The 19850-nt window shown below is 42.4% G+C and overlaps 1 protein-coding gene across 40 annotated transcripts in view; it reads right to left on the reverse strand.

Annotated features, from left to right (window-relative positions):
* MADD (MAP kinase activating death domain) overlaps positions 1-19850 on the reverse strand; it is a 77033-nt gene that overhangs the window by 12088 nt on the left and 45095 nt on the right. For 30 of the 40 annotated variants that reach the window (XM_037393689.1, XM_037393702.1, XM_037393693.1 and 27 more), the window contains 12 exons: positions 17384-17481; positions 16976-17059; positions 14273-14431; positions 12455-12563; positions 11831-11893; positions 11315-11435; positions 10006-10111; positions 7433-7543; positions 6356-6463; positions 6108-6272; positions 4769-4841; positions 3020-3126 (listed from right to left, as the gene is read on the reverse strand). In XM_037393689.1, coding sequence (XP_037249586.1) covers positions 3020-3126; positions 4769-4841; positions 6108-6272; positions 6356-6463; positions 7433-7543; positions 10006-10111; positions 11315-11435; positions 11831-11893; positions 12455-12563; positions 14273-14431; positions 16976-17059; positions 17384-17481 — 1304 coding nt within the window. The remainder of the gene's footprint in view (positions 1-3019; positions 3127-4768; positions 4842-6107; positions 6273-6355; positions 6464-7432; positions 7544-10005; positions 10112-11314; positions 11436-11830; positions 11894-12454; positions 12564-14272; positions 14432-16975; positions 17060-17383; positions 17482-19850) is intronic. The other 10 variants (XM_037393694.1, XM_037393698.1, XM_037393703.1 and 7 more) reach the window with 1 other exon arrangement.

A 19850-nucleotide genomic window follows, 5' to 3' on the forward strand; every position in this document is an offset into this window, starting at 1 on the left:
CGGCCCAGCGCCCCGCCACCCGCCAGGGACACACGTTCTCCCTCCTGCTCAGAGGGAACCGGCCGTGTGGCGGTTTGTGCCCGGTGCCCCTCGTCCCGCCGCTGGGCACCGCTGGGAAGAGCCTGGCCCCGTCCCCTGGGCACCCGCCCTGGGATACCTGCAGCCATGGGTGACATCCCCTCTCGGCTGCTCCTCTCCAGGCTGAACAGCCCCCGCCCGCTCAGCCCTTCCTCCCCGGGGAGATGCTCCAGCCCCTCACCCCCTTCGCAGCCCCCGCCGGCCCCTCCCCAGCAGCTCCCTGTCCCTCTGGAACTGGGGAGCCCAGCACTGGGCCCAGCGCTCCAGATGCGCCTCCCCAGGGCAGAGCAGAGGGGGAGGACCCCCCCCTCCACCTGCTGGCCACGCGCCTCCTCATGCCCCCTGGGGTCCCAGTGGCCCCTTGGCCACCCGGGCACACGGCTGGCCCGTGGGCAACCGGCTGCCCCCCAGCACTGGCAGCCCCTCCCCCACAGAGCTGTCCCCCCCCAGGGCAGGGCCCGGCACTGGCCCCGGCACTGGCTGAGCTCCATGGGGTCCCCCTGCCCAGCCCCCCAGCCCCGGGGTCCCGCCGAACGGCAGCGCAGCCTCTGGGCTACCGGCTGCTCCCCCCATCCTGTACCACCCGCAGCCCTGCTGAGGGGTCTCTGCCCCCTCAACCACGGCGCTGATGGGTAAGGTGAACTGGACCAGACCCAGCACTGACCCGGGGATCACTGCTGGCTACTGGCCTCCAAGCAGACTCTGCCGCATTGCTCGCAGCCCTCTGAGCTCCTCCACCCAGGCAGTTCTCAACCCACCTCACTGTCCACTCAGCTAACCTGTCCTTCCCATGAGGATGTGACGGGAGACAGTGTCAAAAGCCTTGCTGAGGTCAAGGTAGACAACTTCCACTGCTCTTCCTTCATCTACCCAGCCAGTCACTCCATCACAGAAGGCTATCAGACCATGATTTCCTGGAATGGAAACTCAGCTGGCTACAGCCTCATTAGGTGATGAAGAGGAGGAATAATCTTTCAGGTGGGGGAGACAGCTGGCATACTTCCTGGTTCTGACCTGCACAGGCTGTCTTCCAGAAGAGATGCAGTAATTCTCATTACAGACAGCAAATTAGAACACCATTCTCTGAAGGAAAGCCGTGGTAAAGCTGATACTCCAGGAGTGCTGGTGACAGCACAGGACTCACTATCTGTGGTACGAAATTCAAATGGTAACGGCCCTGACAGTCTGTAACAATGATCAGTACTAGGCTTCTCTAAGGTTTCTTTCAGAATGTCATTCCAGTCTTTCAAGGGGCAGGGGGAAGCAGCTTTGAATTTAAGGCCAAGGGTAAGTTCTAGGATTTGGAAGTTTCCCTTTTGGACAGATGCATGTGTGCTCACTATGTGCTTGACACTGAATGCCTTTCTTTTGTGAAGATGCCTGTTACACTTCAGAAATCATCATGATGATGATGTGGCTGCCATCTTATGTATCTTTCCTCTCTGCAAATGCACATACGCCTGGCTGTTTAAGAAATAAAAGTAATCTCCATAGACTGTTCAAGAGATGAGCAGTTTGAGCTCAACATCATTTTCAGCTTTGGCAGAAGAAAAAGGAGAAGCAAACAGAACATCCCCTGTGGTGGGTCTTTACCTTAGGACAAAGAAATTTCTATTACATCCAGTCTCTAATGATATCAAACTGTTGCTTCAAGACCAGCATTTAATTTTCAAAGGCTTTAGACCTGCCAATTCCAGTAGCTATGAAAATTCATTCTGTACTACCAACGAGTTCCTCTTGCAGTTCTTCCTATTTCAGCATATCCAATAAAAAATTAAAATCTATAACTAAGTCAGGTAGACTGTTCCATCACAGAGTGGGTTTGAAATAATACAGCAGGTCAGCTGCAGTCCAAGTTCTACTGTAGCAATGCACAGGAAGAAAACTGAAGGAGGTTCCCAACTCCCCACTCCTTTTCCTGGCACATATGAACTCAAAGAGGCACATGGTGCTGCTGTGACCTTGGGAGAAGTATTAAAGATTCTGAGCTTGTGTGTTTGAGATGCACGTGCACTTCCAGTGGGATCTACACTGATGTATCCTCAAAGAAGAACAAAGCTTGTGTGGGGAGAAAAGTCTAGTCAGGAGGAAAGGAAAACACACTCCACTGAGGACTGACAGAAGCTTTTCTTTCTCTCTCTCACACACACACTCTCTCTCCCCTAAAAAGTGATTCTACTGTCTAGCGTAGCATGCATTTAATATCATATGCAAAACAAAAAAACACAAAGCAAAATAAAAACAAGGATCAAAGGAAGCAACAGAAACAACATCCAGAGAAAGGAAGAAATGACAATTCTAGTTGTGTTTCCTCTATACCCACAAGATCTGCTCTTTGGAAAGAAAAAAAGAATCAATAATTTTTTCTTATTTTTGTGAATTACAGCAAGAGCCACTTAGCCATTTTATTTTCATACTAAATTCTACAGGTGATTTCTCAAATTTTAAAGCGTGACAGATTAAAAACGATGCAGAAGGTTGCCCTCTGCACCTGCAATATTCAAACACTTTACCTTTACGGCTGACTGCTTATGCCATTTGATATGTTCACAGTGTCGGGCATTATGGCAGTTTGGATGACTACTGATCACTGGTTCTGTCCCTCAGTATCCTGGCTACCATCGTTTTGTGCTTACACAATTCAGACCACCAGAAACAAGAACTTGAAACCTGTATCAACAATTTTCTTCAGTTGATTACAGTTTTCCTGAGGATATTTTTTTTCAGTTTATTTTTACATACATACATATTTATATATATGTGTTTATATTTTTATATGTCTTTTCTTATAGATAGGTGTGTTTGAGTGAATATCCATATGCTTTTTACCCCCCTCAGGCTATCCCTTGTCCTTGTTGATACTCTGGGAAGAGGAAACACATATACAGGCATGCTGCAAAAAGCTTCATGCTCACAGGCTTCTCATAGATTTCCCTCATACCTGACTGTGCATAAACTTCAGGTTAATTCCTTCCAGTGTGACCTGAAGAAGACCTCCTTCACCAGTTTTCATATCCTGCACAGGGAACTCACCACCCAACTCAGGGCCTGTGATATGTTAATGAAAAAAAATTCAAAGAAACAAACAAAAATATCCGGGGGGGGTGGGGGGGGGGAGAAAAGAAATCCATCAGCCAAGTAATGATATGTGGAAGGGAAATATAAAACAATACAAACATAATTTCCATTTGATGTGTATAGCAAGATGACACTACTAAGAACAGTAGGGGCAGCTCAGCACAGCCCAGTCACTAATGACAGCCGCCTGAGAACCACTAGAGTTTTAAGTATTATAACAAATCTCAGCAATGAAAGTATCAACATGGTTAAAACAATGGCAAGTTAATAGAGGGCATTAATAGATGACAATCTAGGCATTTTCATCTAGTTTCTTTTGCATCATTCAGTTTGGCTAGAAAATGTGAAAAATTATCTTTTGTGCAGAACAAATGAACTCTGTAGAATGGCTCTCAAACACATTTTCAATACTACATTATCGCCCAATTCTTAAAGTAGTTTTCAAAGGCACTTTTGCATCCCCTGCCCTCAGTGAATGTCCAGTCCTTCCTCCCTCCTCAAATTAAACTGGACTAATGGTAGGAGGAAGAAAATGGTAGCTTCTTCCAAGCCCCAGCAGCTAGCTGAGGGTTGAACACCTAGGACGCTAGATTTAAACACAAGTGATTTTCTCAGTCATGCTGGTGCCAGTTATGAGTATAAAATGCAGATCTCTTAGATCTGGCATTAAGACACACCTAAAATAGGTCTGTACCTCTGAGCATGGCTCCCAGAGACCTAGCATCCACTTGAAAATAAAGGAATAGTTGCAACAAAAATCAAACGTGAAAACATGAAACCACAGTGATGTTACTCTGAACCTGCAAACAAACTCCAGCACAGGAGAAACAACCACCTCATGAAGGTATATAAAAGCCACCTTCACGTCTGTTACCCAGGTACAGCACCTGCTGCTCTCTGGGGACCTAGAAAAACGGAAAACTGCCTTCCCAAGAACTCAATCTCCTAAAACTGCAAATCCACTTTTCTGGCGGTTTTTGACTCAACAGGAAAAGGAAAAGGGTGTTTGCCAAGGAAAGTTTCACTGGTGTAATTACGCTATCCTGTTCCGGACGCCGATGCAAAGCTAAGAAGCAGGTGTACGTTGGAGAAGGTACACTGATACACGGGACACAGGGGGCATTAACTGCGCCTCTTGGCCTGCACCGGCAGTATCAGACTTGCCCATGAGGAAAGGTTTGTGCGTGGGAAGCCTGCGGAAAGCCGCAGATTCATCACTGTAGATTCACTAACAAACAATCGTATTTATTAGCCTCCATTCTCCACACAAAGTAGTTCTGTGTCTCAGTCAGGACTATAAGGAGTAGCCAGCATGAAGGGAGAGTGAAGCTGAAGGTGCACAGTCTTTTCTAGTTATCATTTTACTGGCAGCTAGTCCTCCTTACATGTAACTCTCCTTTATACAGGTGTTTCCGTTTTGTTTGTATTTAGAGTGAGGTATATGGGGGCAAGCTAATGATAACACTAAGCCTGCTACGTACACACGGCTGTACAAAGCTACCCTAAGATTTCCAAGTAAAAGGAGATTACGTTAAAAGAAGTTATGAATATAAAAAAAAATTGCTGACTGCAGATTAAACAACAAACATATCCAACAAGCAAAATCTTGTACCTGGTTTAATGCTTTGCTGTCTTGCTGCTGCTCGCTCCATACTGTCTTTCACACAGTAGTATAATTCCCGACACTAACATATAAAAGAAGAAGAATGCAACGTTATTTTTCTAAATGACTAATGAAAAGAACAGCAAGATTCTAAGATTCTACAGAAAGAACAAGCCCCGTGTGGTGCATAAAGACAACAAGCCTACAGAAGTTCAACCACAGCTAATTACTAGATGGTATTCATATTTACTTTTCAAGTTGTCAGAGAAACTATTTCATACCATTTCATAGCAGAAGCTAGTGAAGAGTTCATGGCTTGGCACAAGCTCATGAGCAATCTAATCAAGTTTACTCACTTTCCTAGTGTAGAAAAAGCCTCAAAACAGTATCACAATCTCTCTCTTTCAGTTTCCAGCAGTCAATGTTACTGGTCATGCTCTGCTCCTACGTTCTATCTTTTTGTTGTTCCTATCAATTTCCTTATGCCGTATTTTTCTATTCATCTTCCTCCAACTCCCCTCTGTAGTATCAAATAATAGTTAAGCCATAATTCTCAGAGTAAAATGTAAGAAAATTTTCTATCCAAAGCCCAAGATACATGCCATTACTTTTCCAAGTAACTTCTGTAGCACACTGCTTTTGTCTTCCTTCCCTTTGTATTCACACCCACGTTACAAAGTCCTGGTCTACATAAAATGAATTTTTTGAAGCACAAATCTCATCCCTTTATACATCTCAAAGATGATAACCTTACAATATATTACTTGCATTTACAAACCTTTACCTTTTGTCTACTGGTCATTGTGTAGGAGTTACTGGAGTTTTCCTAGTAGGTTTAAGCTATTTCTTTATATTTGCTATTAATATTAGTGGAGAATGTAGGTATATGTGAAATAAAAGTCAAACACGGGCCCATGGAGAAAAGTTTTTATCAATTTTGTCAGTTTGGGTTTGGCATTAAAAAAATGACAATTAACTCAATTACTACGACATTGTTTTATTTAGCTTTTTCCCCATGAATCTACCACCATATTTTTTCTACCTTTATAAGCCTGCAAGCTCACTCAATATTTAGTAATACCAATGCTTTCCTTCTCACCAAAAAACCCAAGTAAAAGCTACACATGTAATTTCTTAAATTACATCCTGCTGTACTGCTGTCTTCAAGTAAGTGACAAGGCATAATGTCACTGTCAGGTGTCTGTGCTGTTAAACAGCCACTGCCATTCAGTAACCACTGCTGGAGAGAGGTGGCTATTTTTTGATGGAACATGGAATATCACACCAAGGGTTTGTTTGTTCTATGCAGTTTTCCCGCAGTATTGTGTGTATTCAACGTGCTGCGTACCTTCTTGGTGTAGAACTTGTTCAGTTGTGTCTCCTGACCATTCCTCCGCCAGAGGCACAGCACTTTTGTTTTGGGACAGTAAGTCATGTTGATGAGTTTCTCATACCACCACCGCTCATACACAGTTCCAATGTTGCTTCTCAGCACAATGCAATCATCACATACCTGGGGGTGCGAAATACTGCATAAGATTTCTAATATTATTTATCGAATGCTACTAACTGCATTAATATTATTCTTCGCTCTACCTCCATGAAAAATATGTCTCCTGTTGTGTCTGTCCCAGCATGTACTACAAAAGTCTGCTTCTTGATGTGGCGGCTGCCACTGGGTCTTACAGGGAGCTCCCGTCCATTCTAGGAAAAAAACCCATAATCATTAATGAACTTTGAAATCAGTTTCTCCTGACCTGTTGAAAAAAATGTCCATTAGGTGACACTAGAAGCATTTGCAACAAATAAAAGAAAAAAATTTTAACACAGCTGATCAGAGGCAATTTTAAACAAAGTCTTAAGCAAGACACTCTAGTAAGTTTAGTTTCAACATGTGTGACAAGTTTAGTTTCAACATGCGCGACTAGGAGAGCTACCACAGCGTACAACGTTGACGCTGGTACCACACTCAGTATGGGACAGCGAAGTGTCTGCGTTCTGGCAGCACTGCAGTAAAAACCTGGTCTGCTTTTTCCCAGTTAACTGTAAGGTAATTTTGTGTCCTTTCTGCGCATAAAACTAAGTTCCAAATGTAAAAATGCTTTGAAAAATTAGCTTTCAAAGGGCCTAACTTGCATCCCCCCTGGTGACGGCTGTGCCAAAAGCTGGCTAGTTTTATTAACTTAAGCGTTAGCCTATATTCTTAGTGAGCATTACAGGCTGCAAGGTTTATATTCTGCTTGGCAGCTGATAGAACTGGTTTTGTATAGAAACTTGCTGCAAGTCTTATAATGACCTAAACCTGATAAAATACTAAACACTTGTTACAGTTGTAGTAAGAATAAAGGTTCCCACCCACAAAGGCGATATTAAAAATCCAGCAGGGTTACTGGATTAAAAATACAGCAGGTTAACAGAGAACTGTGTTACTGAAGTGTCTTGTTTACACATATATGTATTACACTTCTAATTGATAACTGTATAATATGACAATATTATGAACAGGGTCATACAGTCACAGGCTTTATTCTATACATGTGAAGGCAGTATTTAATAATTCAATTTAATTATTTTTAAATTAGTGTTGCAGGGCATTTATAGAAGAATTTTCAGATAAGTATTTTCCTCCACTGTAGCTCCCACAGATACATCACTCATCACTGTTTTACTTACCAGATTAGCAAGTTTGTCTAGAATATCATTTATTTGCTGGCTGTGCACCAATCCAATATGTGATTTTCCCATTAGACGACGCACCTTTTTCCTGATATCATTCTTATTCACCTAGAAGGCAGATATAAAGACAGTTACTCTTCTCTATTCACAGGCAGCAGCTCCTATCTCCCAGCATCAACATCATCTTGGTTTCCGTTGCTCAGACAGCAAAACAACCGATCTCCAGCTCAGCCATTCTGGGGCCTCTTTAGCCCAGCACCAGCGGTACGAGCAGAAGTTGCACGTACACCACTTCTCCCAGCTACTGGGCAAGGGATACTGGGCACAACAGATTTCCTGCCTACTCTTGCACAAGAGCAGCAATTCCACTACCCTCCACTTCCAAATCCTGACATCAGAAGCCTCAGTTCTCCATGTTGACATGTATGTGATGAGTCTCATCTGCCAGCGTAGCTTCTCCACCTCTTCCTCTGCAAAGAGCTGACTTAGTCAGCTGTGGAGCCCTCAACACAAGAAATATTAACACAAAGGCATGGTATCTTTGAGAATTCTCACTCTTTCACAGTCCGTTTCCTGATCACTGGGCCAGGGCTCTAACAAACATTTCCAGATAGTCCTCCAACAGCAGCAGGTTGCTCCTGAAGACAAGCTGCAGGGAAGATCAGAAGCAAAAACATTTCTGCCTCAGGTGCCATTTCAAAAGGCTATTATGAATTCCAGCCACTGACACTAAAGGCTTCAAGACAGCATGCTCACCCCTGGGCACTGACTCCAAGCTAGACTGGATATTCTTTTTAATTATACTGTGATTATGACCTTAATGCTGTGGAGCATACAAACCAAACTCAACCTTGCTTCCTTCCTTTGGCAAGAATTCTCTGCGCTTAAAGAAAAGCGTTGTATTTTTCAATAATAATTTAGGTAAAAACTACCAGGCTCTGCTATCCCAAAACAAGAAAATAAATTAAAATACCAAGATGTTGGGTTTAAAGCATTATGTTTCCCTTGTTAGTTCCAGGGAATTCACCTCTCCAGTAACACAAAACCTTCCAAATTTGCAGTTTCTACTAGAAGCTGTCCTAAGATGAGATATCTTGGTACAGTCTTTAGTCTCTTAAAGCCTTCACTCTAACTGCTTGAAAAAAATCCTACATACAAATAACACATAACAAATTCTAGATCCACCATCTTTCATCCCAAAACTGATAATCGGGGGGGGAAAAGTAACCACAATAACAACAAAAAACGCAACCCTTGACAACCCTTCTTTTGCTCAGTTCTTCATCCCATCCTCACTCCTGAGCATCTCTGAAGATGCACTGAAAGAAACAATACTTTCCATCACAACTCTCAGATTTCCTGTATTCCCTTCTCTTCTATAATCGATAGGCCAGAGTGATATAATTTTCAAAGGCATAATATCCTGCTCGCCACCTTATCCCTTTCCCCCAGGAAACTGCTCTCTTGGGGATCTGATTATTTTCACATCAAAAGACACTCTTACCCTCTGGGACTAACTCTATCAACATCTCTCAGGAGACAGCCTTTTGAAACCAGTATTATTTGCTCTCCTCTTTTGCATCCGTTGATGAAAGTAGCTGCACTGGTTATTATTAATTCTACTTTAAGTGTTGCAGCAATGCAAGACATAATGGCCAAATCCTCAGTCTTCTCCTGAAATAAACTAATTCCAAATATACTCAAATCCCATCTTAAAACTTACCTTCACATTCCATTTATGTCAGAAAAAATGAGCACCTTCATTCTCTCTCCCCATTCCCCTGACTCCCTCCAACCCATAAACAATTACTACTTCTTCCAGCTGTTGGGTATCACACATTTGTCATCTATGGGATTGTCTCTCACCTCCTCACTCAAACACTGGAAGTTATGGAACTAGCACCTGTGTACGGCTGTTCTCACTGTCAGGCTGTTTCACTGGACAGCACAGTGCATCAAAACTGTTACAGGTAAAACCATGCACCTAAGCTGGTTCTAACCATGACAAAAATTTTTAAAGACTGATTTTCCAGTGACTTTGAAGGAGGATTTGGACTATCTGAGAAATTATTCAGACTAGCAGATATTGCTGGTATCTACCTGCAGCATTAAGGTGCATACAGCCAGCCCACTGAATGAGATAGAAAGGGTTGCTCACTCGTAACAGCAGATTTCATGTAAAGGTATTGATAGGCATATTCACAATCTGCCCACATTTGGAATTTTCAGTTGTGAGGAAATCATATTAGAAGATGCTCTCTACTGAATTTACAACACATAGTCTTAAAAATAAGAATGTCCTCTAAAGTTACAAGCAGAAACAGTAAATTTCTGTTTTAAATGGCAATGTATATGCATGCCCAGGGCATAGAACTGTGTAAACTCGCACAATGTATCTCAAAGAATCTCCAGGTACTGAAGCAATTTTTTCATTAAGATTAGGAGATGTTTTATAACATTTTTTTATACTTCACTGTTCTGAGCGCTTTGAACAGAGATGTATGGTTTCAAGAAAACCCCACAAAATATACTGCTTAAATCTGAGCAGTGATCTATTAAAAAGAAGTCACCTTTATCATAAGCATGTAAGCAATCATATTATGCAGCAGCGTAGCCAACAAGCGGTCCTCATCATCCTCCAAACGCTTTCGATCATGTTCTCCCAAGGAAAGATACCTGCAAGAAGAGCTAGAACTGAAGCAGACTCACAGGCATACTTTGTCCAATTCATTACAGCACTGACAGAGGTCAGAGCACCATTTGTAAAGCATATGGCAGATAAAACCTCCAAAAACACTAAGCCCAATGGGCATTTTCCAGTGAAACACTGTGATCACTAATTAAACATGCCCATTAATTATTAACTAGTCGAAGTAAATAAGATCTGGGCACAGGAAAGTTCTCAGTGGATTGCTGGGCTTATGCATTTCCTCTTTTCTGCAGCTGCAGCTCCCCGCCAGCTGCCACTGCCAGCGGAGAAAGGCAGCACTCAGTGCCAGAGCTACCTGCCTTCAGAGCTTAAATGCAGCTCCAAGGCAGAAGTAAGCTGATGAAGGAAGTACACAGGCACTCTCTTCTTCAGTACAGTAGATAATTTGTGGAAAAAGAAACAGTTTTTAAAGTAGCACCCCACAAACTAGTTCTTCTTTTGGCTACCAGATCCCATGTCACATGATAGCACGCACGTAGGTGGTGGGCAGAGCAGAGAATGATCAGATGTTAATGGAGCTGACAGAGAATAAAGAAAAAAGCAAAAAGCAAGCAGGTAGTGAAGGTTGACATCTTAGAAGTAGTCTAGCTTTACACAACAACACAGGTGTTTCTAGAGAGTGGTTGCCTCATGGGTTTTTATTTGTTTCTTTTAACTACAAAGTGTAAAGCAAAAATACCTGTAAGTGACATTGCATTTTGAGAAGGCTCAAAATGCAGTTTCTGAGGACATTTAATTCTTTCACTTCACGTCAACACACTGATATCTTCCTTTATTCCAGAATATAATCATCTTTCCACAGAAATTGCTTGCTTTACTACTGATCTAGTCCATTCCATCTATTCATACTGTGATTAAGCTTACATAATCTGGAATCTGTATTTTTACATACATCAAACAAACTCTGGAAACATCTGGATACATAAATCATACAAACTCTGGAAACATCCCCTGTCCACAAGGCTTAAAGCAATGTATGCTGCACTGAAGACAGTATTTCGGTATCAGGAGATGCAGGCCAGCACAGAGGAACACTTTGGAATAGTCAGCTATAGCAACAAGGTTTACAAAGTGACAACAGCATGTTCAGCAGAGGTTTTTTTTATTCTTTTTTACTATTTCAGCCCCAAGTGAAACAATGAGGAAGGAGGTCTGGTAAAGAACTTTACCTGTCAATCATCTCCTGAGGTCCCTGGTCCATCCCCATTCCTTCTCGCTCTAGCATCACAGCATCCAAAAAAGCATCCTCCCAGAACTGCATCTGGTCCCACAAAGTCGAACGCTCTTTGCCTATGCAATGTATACAAAAATTGAGCATTTATTCCATTTACTCAAGCCAAATGCTTTGATTAATCCCTGTTCCTTCCCACTCCTTGAAAATGCCATAAGCCAACACACAATTCATCCATATATTAAAGAAAAAAAATAAACTGTTACTTTTAAACCACAAGCAGTATCAACAAAAACAACTGAGCAAAAGTGTAAAAGAGAAGACAAGACATAGCTCTCACACTAATTCACAGCATAATCTTTTCAAACACTTACACAAAAGTACCTCTCATCTCTATTCTTTAAGGAATATATCTTCTTCCACAGACTCTTAACACTGCCCAAGAGACAGGAATATCTCACACAAACACAGATCATGGCAAACACACAGAGAAGTGGAAAGATAAGATTATTACTCATAGAGAAGGTTTCCATTGCAGCATCCTCTAACTGGTCCCAGACAGATCCTTTATCCCTACCTGCACCATTCCCAGCAGGTAGAAACGACAAATGGAAAGGATGAAAAACACAGGAAGAGAGAGCTCTTGATTAACAGCAAGTCCAGATGAAATACATTTCAAAAAAGCCAATATACTCCTAATTCAAGGACACACTCAAAGGCCATGAGTATACTGAGTTTAGTAGCACGCTACTCAATGACTTAAGCTGAAGGATCTTTTTTTCAGTATCAGCGATACATTTTAGCCTTCCATGCACAGCTAAGCTCCTTCTCTCCCTTTTCCAATGGTTTAAAGAACTCATATTCAAGAACGTCAAGAGACTTGGACAAACTACATTTTACGTAAACTATACCACTCACACCCCCTCTCTTCTTACTCTTATTTAACCCTCCCAGCAAATTTTTGGCTTTAGTCTGAATGACCTGATGCACCCTCCTATTCTACCAGTATGGACGACATGAAGTGGTTAACATAGTCTTTGGGAATGTAAAAATTCCCAGAGATGTCTGTTTGCCCCAGAGATGACTCCACCTGAACTTGAGTCTAAAAGATCCCCTCCCCGCAAAAAAAATAGTTTACCTAAAAGTCCTTCATAGAGATAGACACGTTGGTTCCCATCCTCTGGACCTCTCCCTGGAGTACTGCCTTTGCTGTCCTTCACACTCTGCTTCAGGTTGTGAGACTTCGCCTGAAAATAACACAAGAGGTGTCAGACAATTGCCTTCTGCGCCCTGCGGGGCTACTTCTTGCAGTCCACTGTTGTGCTTAACAGATGCAGATTGCAAGCTGTACCTCATAGAGCTTCTCCCACAGCTGCTCATAAAACAAATAAATTACTCTGTTCAAAGAGCAAGGTGATACACTTAGAAGCCCAGAGTCAAAGGAAAAACTAAGAGACAGATAGAGAAATCAAATCACAGAGGAAGCAAAATGCTTCCCTGAAGGAAAACAGGCAAAATGAAAAATGCAAATCCCAGATTAAAGGGAAGCACAGTTACACCTCTTCCGTCATCCTCCATGTTTCATGCTGATGCAGTTTGCCCAAATTCTAACAGTAAATCTTTCCCACTGTTTAGGAAATAGCTGAATAACAGTGTCATTGTACAGACTGTGAGGCACAGAGGAAGAAATACGCAGCCTTCTCAGGACTACACAGAAAATGAATGTTCACAAGCAGGATAAGATTACCTGAGCTCTATCACCCATTCAGATTTTACAGGTTTGTCTTTCATTTACCATTCATAAATGTATGACATTACACAAATGATTACATATCATCGGCTCTAAGAACTGTGTGCTGGGACTATCAGCCAGCAGGAACTGTTACAACAAAGCTGGCCCATCTATTTCTCTACCACCAGGCAAACTATGGCGCGATACTTGACATTTGTCGTACACCATGTACACCCATCGTCTTTGTTCTAGCTCTGTTGCAAGGGTTCTCAGATTTCCATTTAGTTTCATTAATTGAGTAGAAAACCACAAAACCCTAAAGTTTAAAAAAAAAATAGTCTAATTCTTTAGTAACTGAGAAGACACCCTCTTGCAGCTAAATAGGTGGACATGGTTACATCATTTTCATGCTTTCAGAAGAAATCTGCAATGGAGCACAATGATTTTGTTTGTTGCTTAAAATTAGAAGTCCTGTAAAGGCTTTTATGATCTTATAAGAATTATAAAATAATGCACAGTGAGACCAATCTTAAGACATTGCAAGTTGTTTTCATATTTGTCTGACAGCTTGATTTAGCCGAATTGAGTACACAATTATTTTCTTGGTAAGATGGACATTAGAGGCTACACCCAATAATCAAGGACTTTAAAAACCAAAATGAACAAGAAGTGCTCCCAGATCATTTGAATTTTGCTGCATACAGATCCCTCAACTAGAAAAATGTATTTTAAAATTATCATTACACTTCAAACAGAATTAATGTTTTAAAGAAACAGAACAGCTGTGAAACCTTCAGTGGGTCATCCCTTTCCTGTATCAAACAGCTGCTCCTAAGAGAGAGTCTGTTCCTCTTAGGAAGGGTAAACGACGCCCATCGATGTTGTTTTGGTCTGAGGGGCAACTAAATGCCCATTTGGTTGGGAGAAAAAATGAATGAGGGAATGAAACATTGTCAGAGCCTGTAACATGGTGTGAGATGTAAATCTACTGTTCTTAAAGAACCATATATTACACAGGAAATGAAGAAATGTACGTGGATCCATACAAAATTACAATATTAAAATATTAAAGAAGTCACTGCTGTATAACCCTTAGAACAGATTCAGAGATCATTTTCCATACATGCACACACATTGAAATGATTACTGTACAAGATTTAGTTTCAAAAAAAAAAAAAAAAAAAGAAAAGAAAAATAAAAAAGGGAAGTCTGCAATGCCCTTACAAAGATAGAGCTAGTAGCAGAGTTTGTCTCAATTTCACTGTCTGACACAGTGCCTCTGGATCCTGCCAGATTGCCACCGTTCTCCACACTCGGGCCATCACCAGCGTTGCTACTCAAGTCACTGTCTGCTCCTAATGTCTCTCCGGAACTGTTACTAACCTGTGGAGAAAAACAGTTACCTTCAACAGACAAAGAGAGAAAAGTTGTAAAACGTTTCTTCTTAAGGCACAAAACAAGCATCAGTACAACTAAAGGCCACATTTGCCTTTTCCCCTTCAGTAACATTACCTTTTCACCGAATCCTACTCTGCAGGAAAAGATGAAGAGAGACTCAAAAAGCCCTTCCGCGAGACCACAGGCCTGTTCAATTTGAAAGGGATCTGTTAAGATCATCTACAGGTGAGCCCCCCTGCTCAAGCAGGGTCAGCTAGAGTACGTTGGTGAGGACCATGCCGAGCAAAGCAGAATCACCTCCCTCAACCTTCCTAATGCAGCCCAGAACAGCGCTGGCCTTTCTGCCCCAAGGGCTCACTGCTGCCTCACGGTCACCTTGTTGTCCAGCAGGATCCCAAGGTCCTTCCCAGCAAAGCTGCTTTCCAGCCAGTCACCCCCAGTGCGTATTGGTGGCTGGGGTTATTCTTCCCCAGATGCTGGACTTGGCGCTTTCCCCTTGTTGAACTTCATGGATTCCTCCCTGTCCTCCAGCCTGCTGAGGCCCCTCTGAACGCTGGCACAAGCACCTAGTGTGTCAGTCATCGCTCCCAGCTTTGTAACACCTGCAAACTTGCTCTGTACTGTCACCCAGGTCACCAGTGAAGCTGCAGAACAGCACTGGCCCCAGTACTGAGCCCAGGGGTACACCACTAGTGACTTGTCTCCAGCTGGACTTTGGGCCACTGACCACAAGCCTCTGAGCCCAGTCGCTGAGCCAGTTTTCAGCCCACCTCCCTGTCCACTTACCTAACCCATACTCTTGTCAGCTCACCATTGCTACAGTTGACAATTTTGACAGTGTCAAAAGCTTTGCAGAAGCTGAAGTAAACAACTGCTGCTCTCCCCTCATCCTCCACGCTAGCCACCTCACGGCAGAAGGCTACCCGGTTGGTTAAGCCAGCCTGCCCTTTGTACATCTACGGTGACCAGTTCCAACCACCTTCTTGTACTGCATGTGTTTGGAAACATTTTCCAGAAAGACTTTTTCCACGACCTTTCCCAAGGACTGAGGTGAGGCTAGGTGCCCAGATGTTTCTTGTTGTCCTCCATGAAAATAAGAGTGGTATTTGCTGTCTTCCAGTCTTCAGGAACCTCTTCTAATCACCATGACTGTTCAGAGACAATCGAGAGTGGCCTCGCAATGGCACCAGCCAGCTCTCTCAGTGCTTGTGGCTGCAGCCCCTCAGAAACCACAGATTTATGTATATCCAGTTTGTTGAAGCACTCCCTAGCCTGGTCATCCTCCACCAAGGCAAGCCTTTCTCATTGCAGACTTCTCCTCCGGTCTCAGGGGGCTGGGATTCCTGAAGGCTGGTTTTACTGGGAAAGACTAAAGGCAAAGAATGCCCCAAGTACCTCAGTCTTTTCCATCTCTCACCAGCTCCCCTGCCCCATTCAGCAGCAGGCCCACGTCTTCCCCAGTCCTTTCTCTTGCTGCTTATGTACTTGTAGAATCCTTTCCTGTTTCCAATCACATTCCATGCCAGATTCAGCTCCAGGTCCATATTGGCTTTCCTAACCCTATCCCTGCAGGATGAGATAGCAAATGTATACTCTCCTGGGTCACCTGCCCCTGCCTTCCACCTCTCGTATACTTCCTTTCCATTCCATGTCTGATTTCAGTTAGGAGCTCTTTGGCCATCCATACAGGCCTCCTGCTGCCTTTGCCTGGTTACCTACTTGTCAGGATGGACCTTTCCTGAGCTTGGAGAAGGACATACTTGGACATCAACAGCTCTTCTAGACTTCTCTTCTGTCTGGAGCAGTATCCCATAGAATACAATTTCTGCGTCCATTAGAGAAAGACAATCAGACTATTTTTCTTGTTACAGGCTGGGAAAAGATCATGGAAAGCCAGATATTCACAGGAATGCAGCAGTGTAGAGAGAAGAAAAACTAACAACAGCAGTAAGTAAAGTTCCTTGGGTTTTATCCCTGGAACATGCTATATCAGGTAACATGTGGTAGGGAGAAGACTCACTTTTTACTCAGTGCATTCCTGTAACCTTTTCCCTCTAGGCCCTATAGTTGATTGGAAAGCAAGCGGATGTATTTTGATATGATTCAAGTGCTTTAAGGTAATACATCAGAAAGTTTATTCTTGTTTTTAATGCATCAAACAATCTACCCGTTTTGTTCTCAGGTCACATTTTTAAACTTCTATCCTTTATAGATGGTTTATACCCAACTAAGGCATATTTATAAAATTATTGCAAACCACCAGTTCCATAAATACACCAATACATAGGAATACGTAACAGCAACAAGCACCATATATGAAGGATGCAATCTGCTAATGAAGCGCTGTGTACGTCCTGTCAGGCACACACGCTTGCCACCCACTCAGAGGCTCTGGAGAGAGCACTCGGACATAGGTTATGCATGTGTGACAGTATGCAGCTATACCACACAAAATGCAGGCATGAAATGCCCTCCCCCACTTCAGCAAGCAGCGGATCACGTGAAGATTGCACTTTGGGCATATCCTACCACTGTGCTAACTTCAGAATCCTGGCTGGTACTTCGGACCATAACCGCCGGTCCTCCAGTGGGAACAGAGTCGAAATCGCTCTTCTGCAATCAAAACATGAAAAGGACAGGAAGAAAAGTCACATTAGTTTTTATCATAGGGAGAGAACATCACTTCCCAATGCTTTGGGGTCTTGAATGACACGCCTTACACTTCCTTGGTTTATTTAGACAGCCAAATAGAAACTACTGCCTGCATGTCACAAAAGATCACAGGGTCTTACAATTGACAAGTTCACAACATTTGGTCCCTTACAGAATAAGCCTTTCAATAATGCTCAAACCCTAGAAATCTTCCCACAATCAAGTAGCGAATAGAAGAATCCTCTCTCTCACCACATAAATAAAGCAAGCATAGAAGCCACTGACCTGAGAACCTGAGGCCAAACTGAGGCCACTGTCTGCACTGATCTGGGATTTCTTCTCATCCGTTTCTCCCAAATCAAAGTGTTTCACACCTTCTGGCCCTGAACAAAGGAAGAAGTAAATCATTACTGCACCAAGAACAAACAGTATGGCAGAAAGCAGATGACAGACTTGAAAGCAGGAACAGTACCAAGAAAACAAATTTGCTTTCCCATTCCTTTGATTTTTATTTTTTTTTTTATTCCTTGGTACTGTAAACAACAAGGCCAGCAGGACACATCTACCATTCTTCAAACATTACTGTGAATTTCAAATACTCCAAAGGCATAGTCCAGGAATGACTATCACTAAACAGTAACTTTGTTAGCCATTCAAGAGAAAAAGGAGGACACACAACGGTCAAGTAGCTTCCAGTTACACTAACACATGCAGAGCAGTTGCCATTCAACTCCAGGAAGCCACTTCCTTTATTCTTGGCAAAATAAAGGACACCTACTTGAAGTCAGAATCCGTTTTTAAACTGCTGATTTGCTTAAAGTCTTGGACTGAGTTTGTTAGGTTGCCCGCAGCAACTATCTAGGCAAAAATCAGGCAACACATGACAAGAACATAAACAACAACTGGTGTTACACCAGTAAGAATTTCAAGAAGGAAGCTCGTATGATGCTGTACTTTACAACATTCCCCAATTACATGAACAAATGGCTCTCCAGAGTTGGCAATCACACAGGTCATTAGTGAGAGAGGGAATCAGCAAGCTTTAAATCATGCATTCATTAACTTGCCGACCCAAAAACAAAGAAAGGGAAAAAAAGGATAAAGAACTTTATGTTCAATTTCCCATGCAGCTCTAGAATCATATCATCTATTGTCCTCTGATGGGATGGCAGAAGGAAAAGAGAATGATGGCGAGTAGAGCCTGAAAAGAAACTTGGATAAGCACTGAACAAAGTAAATAACAAGGCAAGAAAAGAATGTCTTATAGACTGTACACACAAAGTCACTACTCTCAGAAAGGGCAAGAGACTGAATGCAACACTTCTGCCATATCCATATCTGCCAACTATTCAGTAACAGGAAGACATGATCAGCAGCTGGAATATTTGTATTCTATACCCATGACTACACCCAGTATCTCTAAGCAAACAATGCCACTATGCCTTAAAACCACTGATCACAACCACCTGGGAATTATGAACATGTTTGTATTATATGTAATATTAGAGAGGGTAAGACAGTGAAAAGGAAAGAAAAAGGGAAGGGAGGAGAGAGAGAGAGAGAAGGATAATATACAAAGATTTGTGGGAGTGAGTTTGAGATGGTATGTAAACTCATGAATAGCAAAGCCGTTAAGTGGGCTGTGCAGACCATACTAGCTTACTACTCAACCACCAATTCTCCATGTGAGACGTTTTACAGAAAGTGTTCTTCATTTATTATAGCATTCTGCCTCTGAATCCATATGCCTTAGTTACTGTAAATCAAATCATCCAAGATTCTAACAGAGATAGTATGAACAAATTTTATAGCAAAGAAAAAAAAAAAACTAAAAATAACCTTAGTAAGAATTTAGGACCTTATTTTCCACTGAAGTATACAGTGCTCACTTCTAGAGTCTACTTCCACTCATTCCAACAGCCACCATTTCTAGTTTTGAGGAATGATGCAGCAAAAAGTTTCGTATCTCATTGCTACAACAAGAATACTAAACCTCAGCTGTGTGTTTTAAGCAATTTGAGAGTTCCTTGTCCCAACACATAATTCAGATATATTTCTGGCAATTCCACTTTTAAAGCAAGTGAAACTGACTGAAGCGTTTCAGTTATTTGACAGCTGTGGGCAACAGCCATAACTGAGTTTAAGGAGCACAATAACCACAATCACATTGTTGTCACTATCAGTTTACAGGCCCTTGCAAACCTCTCCTTCTCTTCTTAATGGAGTTGTATGTCCGATACACATAGAACTCTAAAACGTCGATTTATGCCTCCCAGTGTAGGCACCTACCTGAAAGGCCCAGTTTGGGACAGGAGACGTGTGCACGTGCTGTGTGCCTGCCTCACACACTCCCACCTCAGCAGAAGGCAAGTCAGACCTTAAATGTAGGTGCCCCAATCTCTCTGAACCAACTCCAAATGCTCACTTGTACTTAACTGAAGTATTTAACTGAGGAGCCTAAAAATAATATTACTAACAGCAAATCCAGGCCTAGTCAGAATGTCAGGAATTATCACCCATTCATCTCAGCTATTCATCCTCCCCAATCTTCAGTCTGTAAAAGGGGCACCAGCTCTGCAAAGTAGAAACTACACTTACAGTTAGGAAGCACCTACTACATCACGGTTATTATAGACTAATTATTGTCCTTATGTCATATTTCCTTATTTACAACAGTGACAGCCAAAAGAGCAAAACCTGGTGCTACACCTGCAGATAATACATATTCCATATTTTATTCAATATCATATTT

The sequence above is a fragment of the Falco rusticolus genome, chromosome 7 (assembly GCF_015220075.1).
Source record: "Falco rusticolus isolate bFalRus1 chromosome 7, bFalRus1.pri, whole genome shotgun sequence".
NCBI lineage: Eukaryota > Metazoa > Chordata > Aves > Falconiformes > Falconidae > Falco > Falco rusticolus.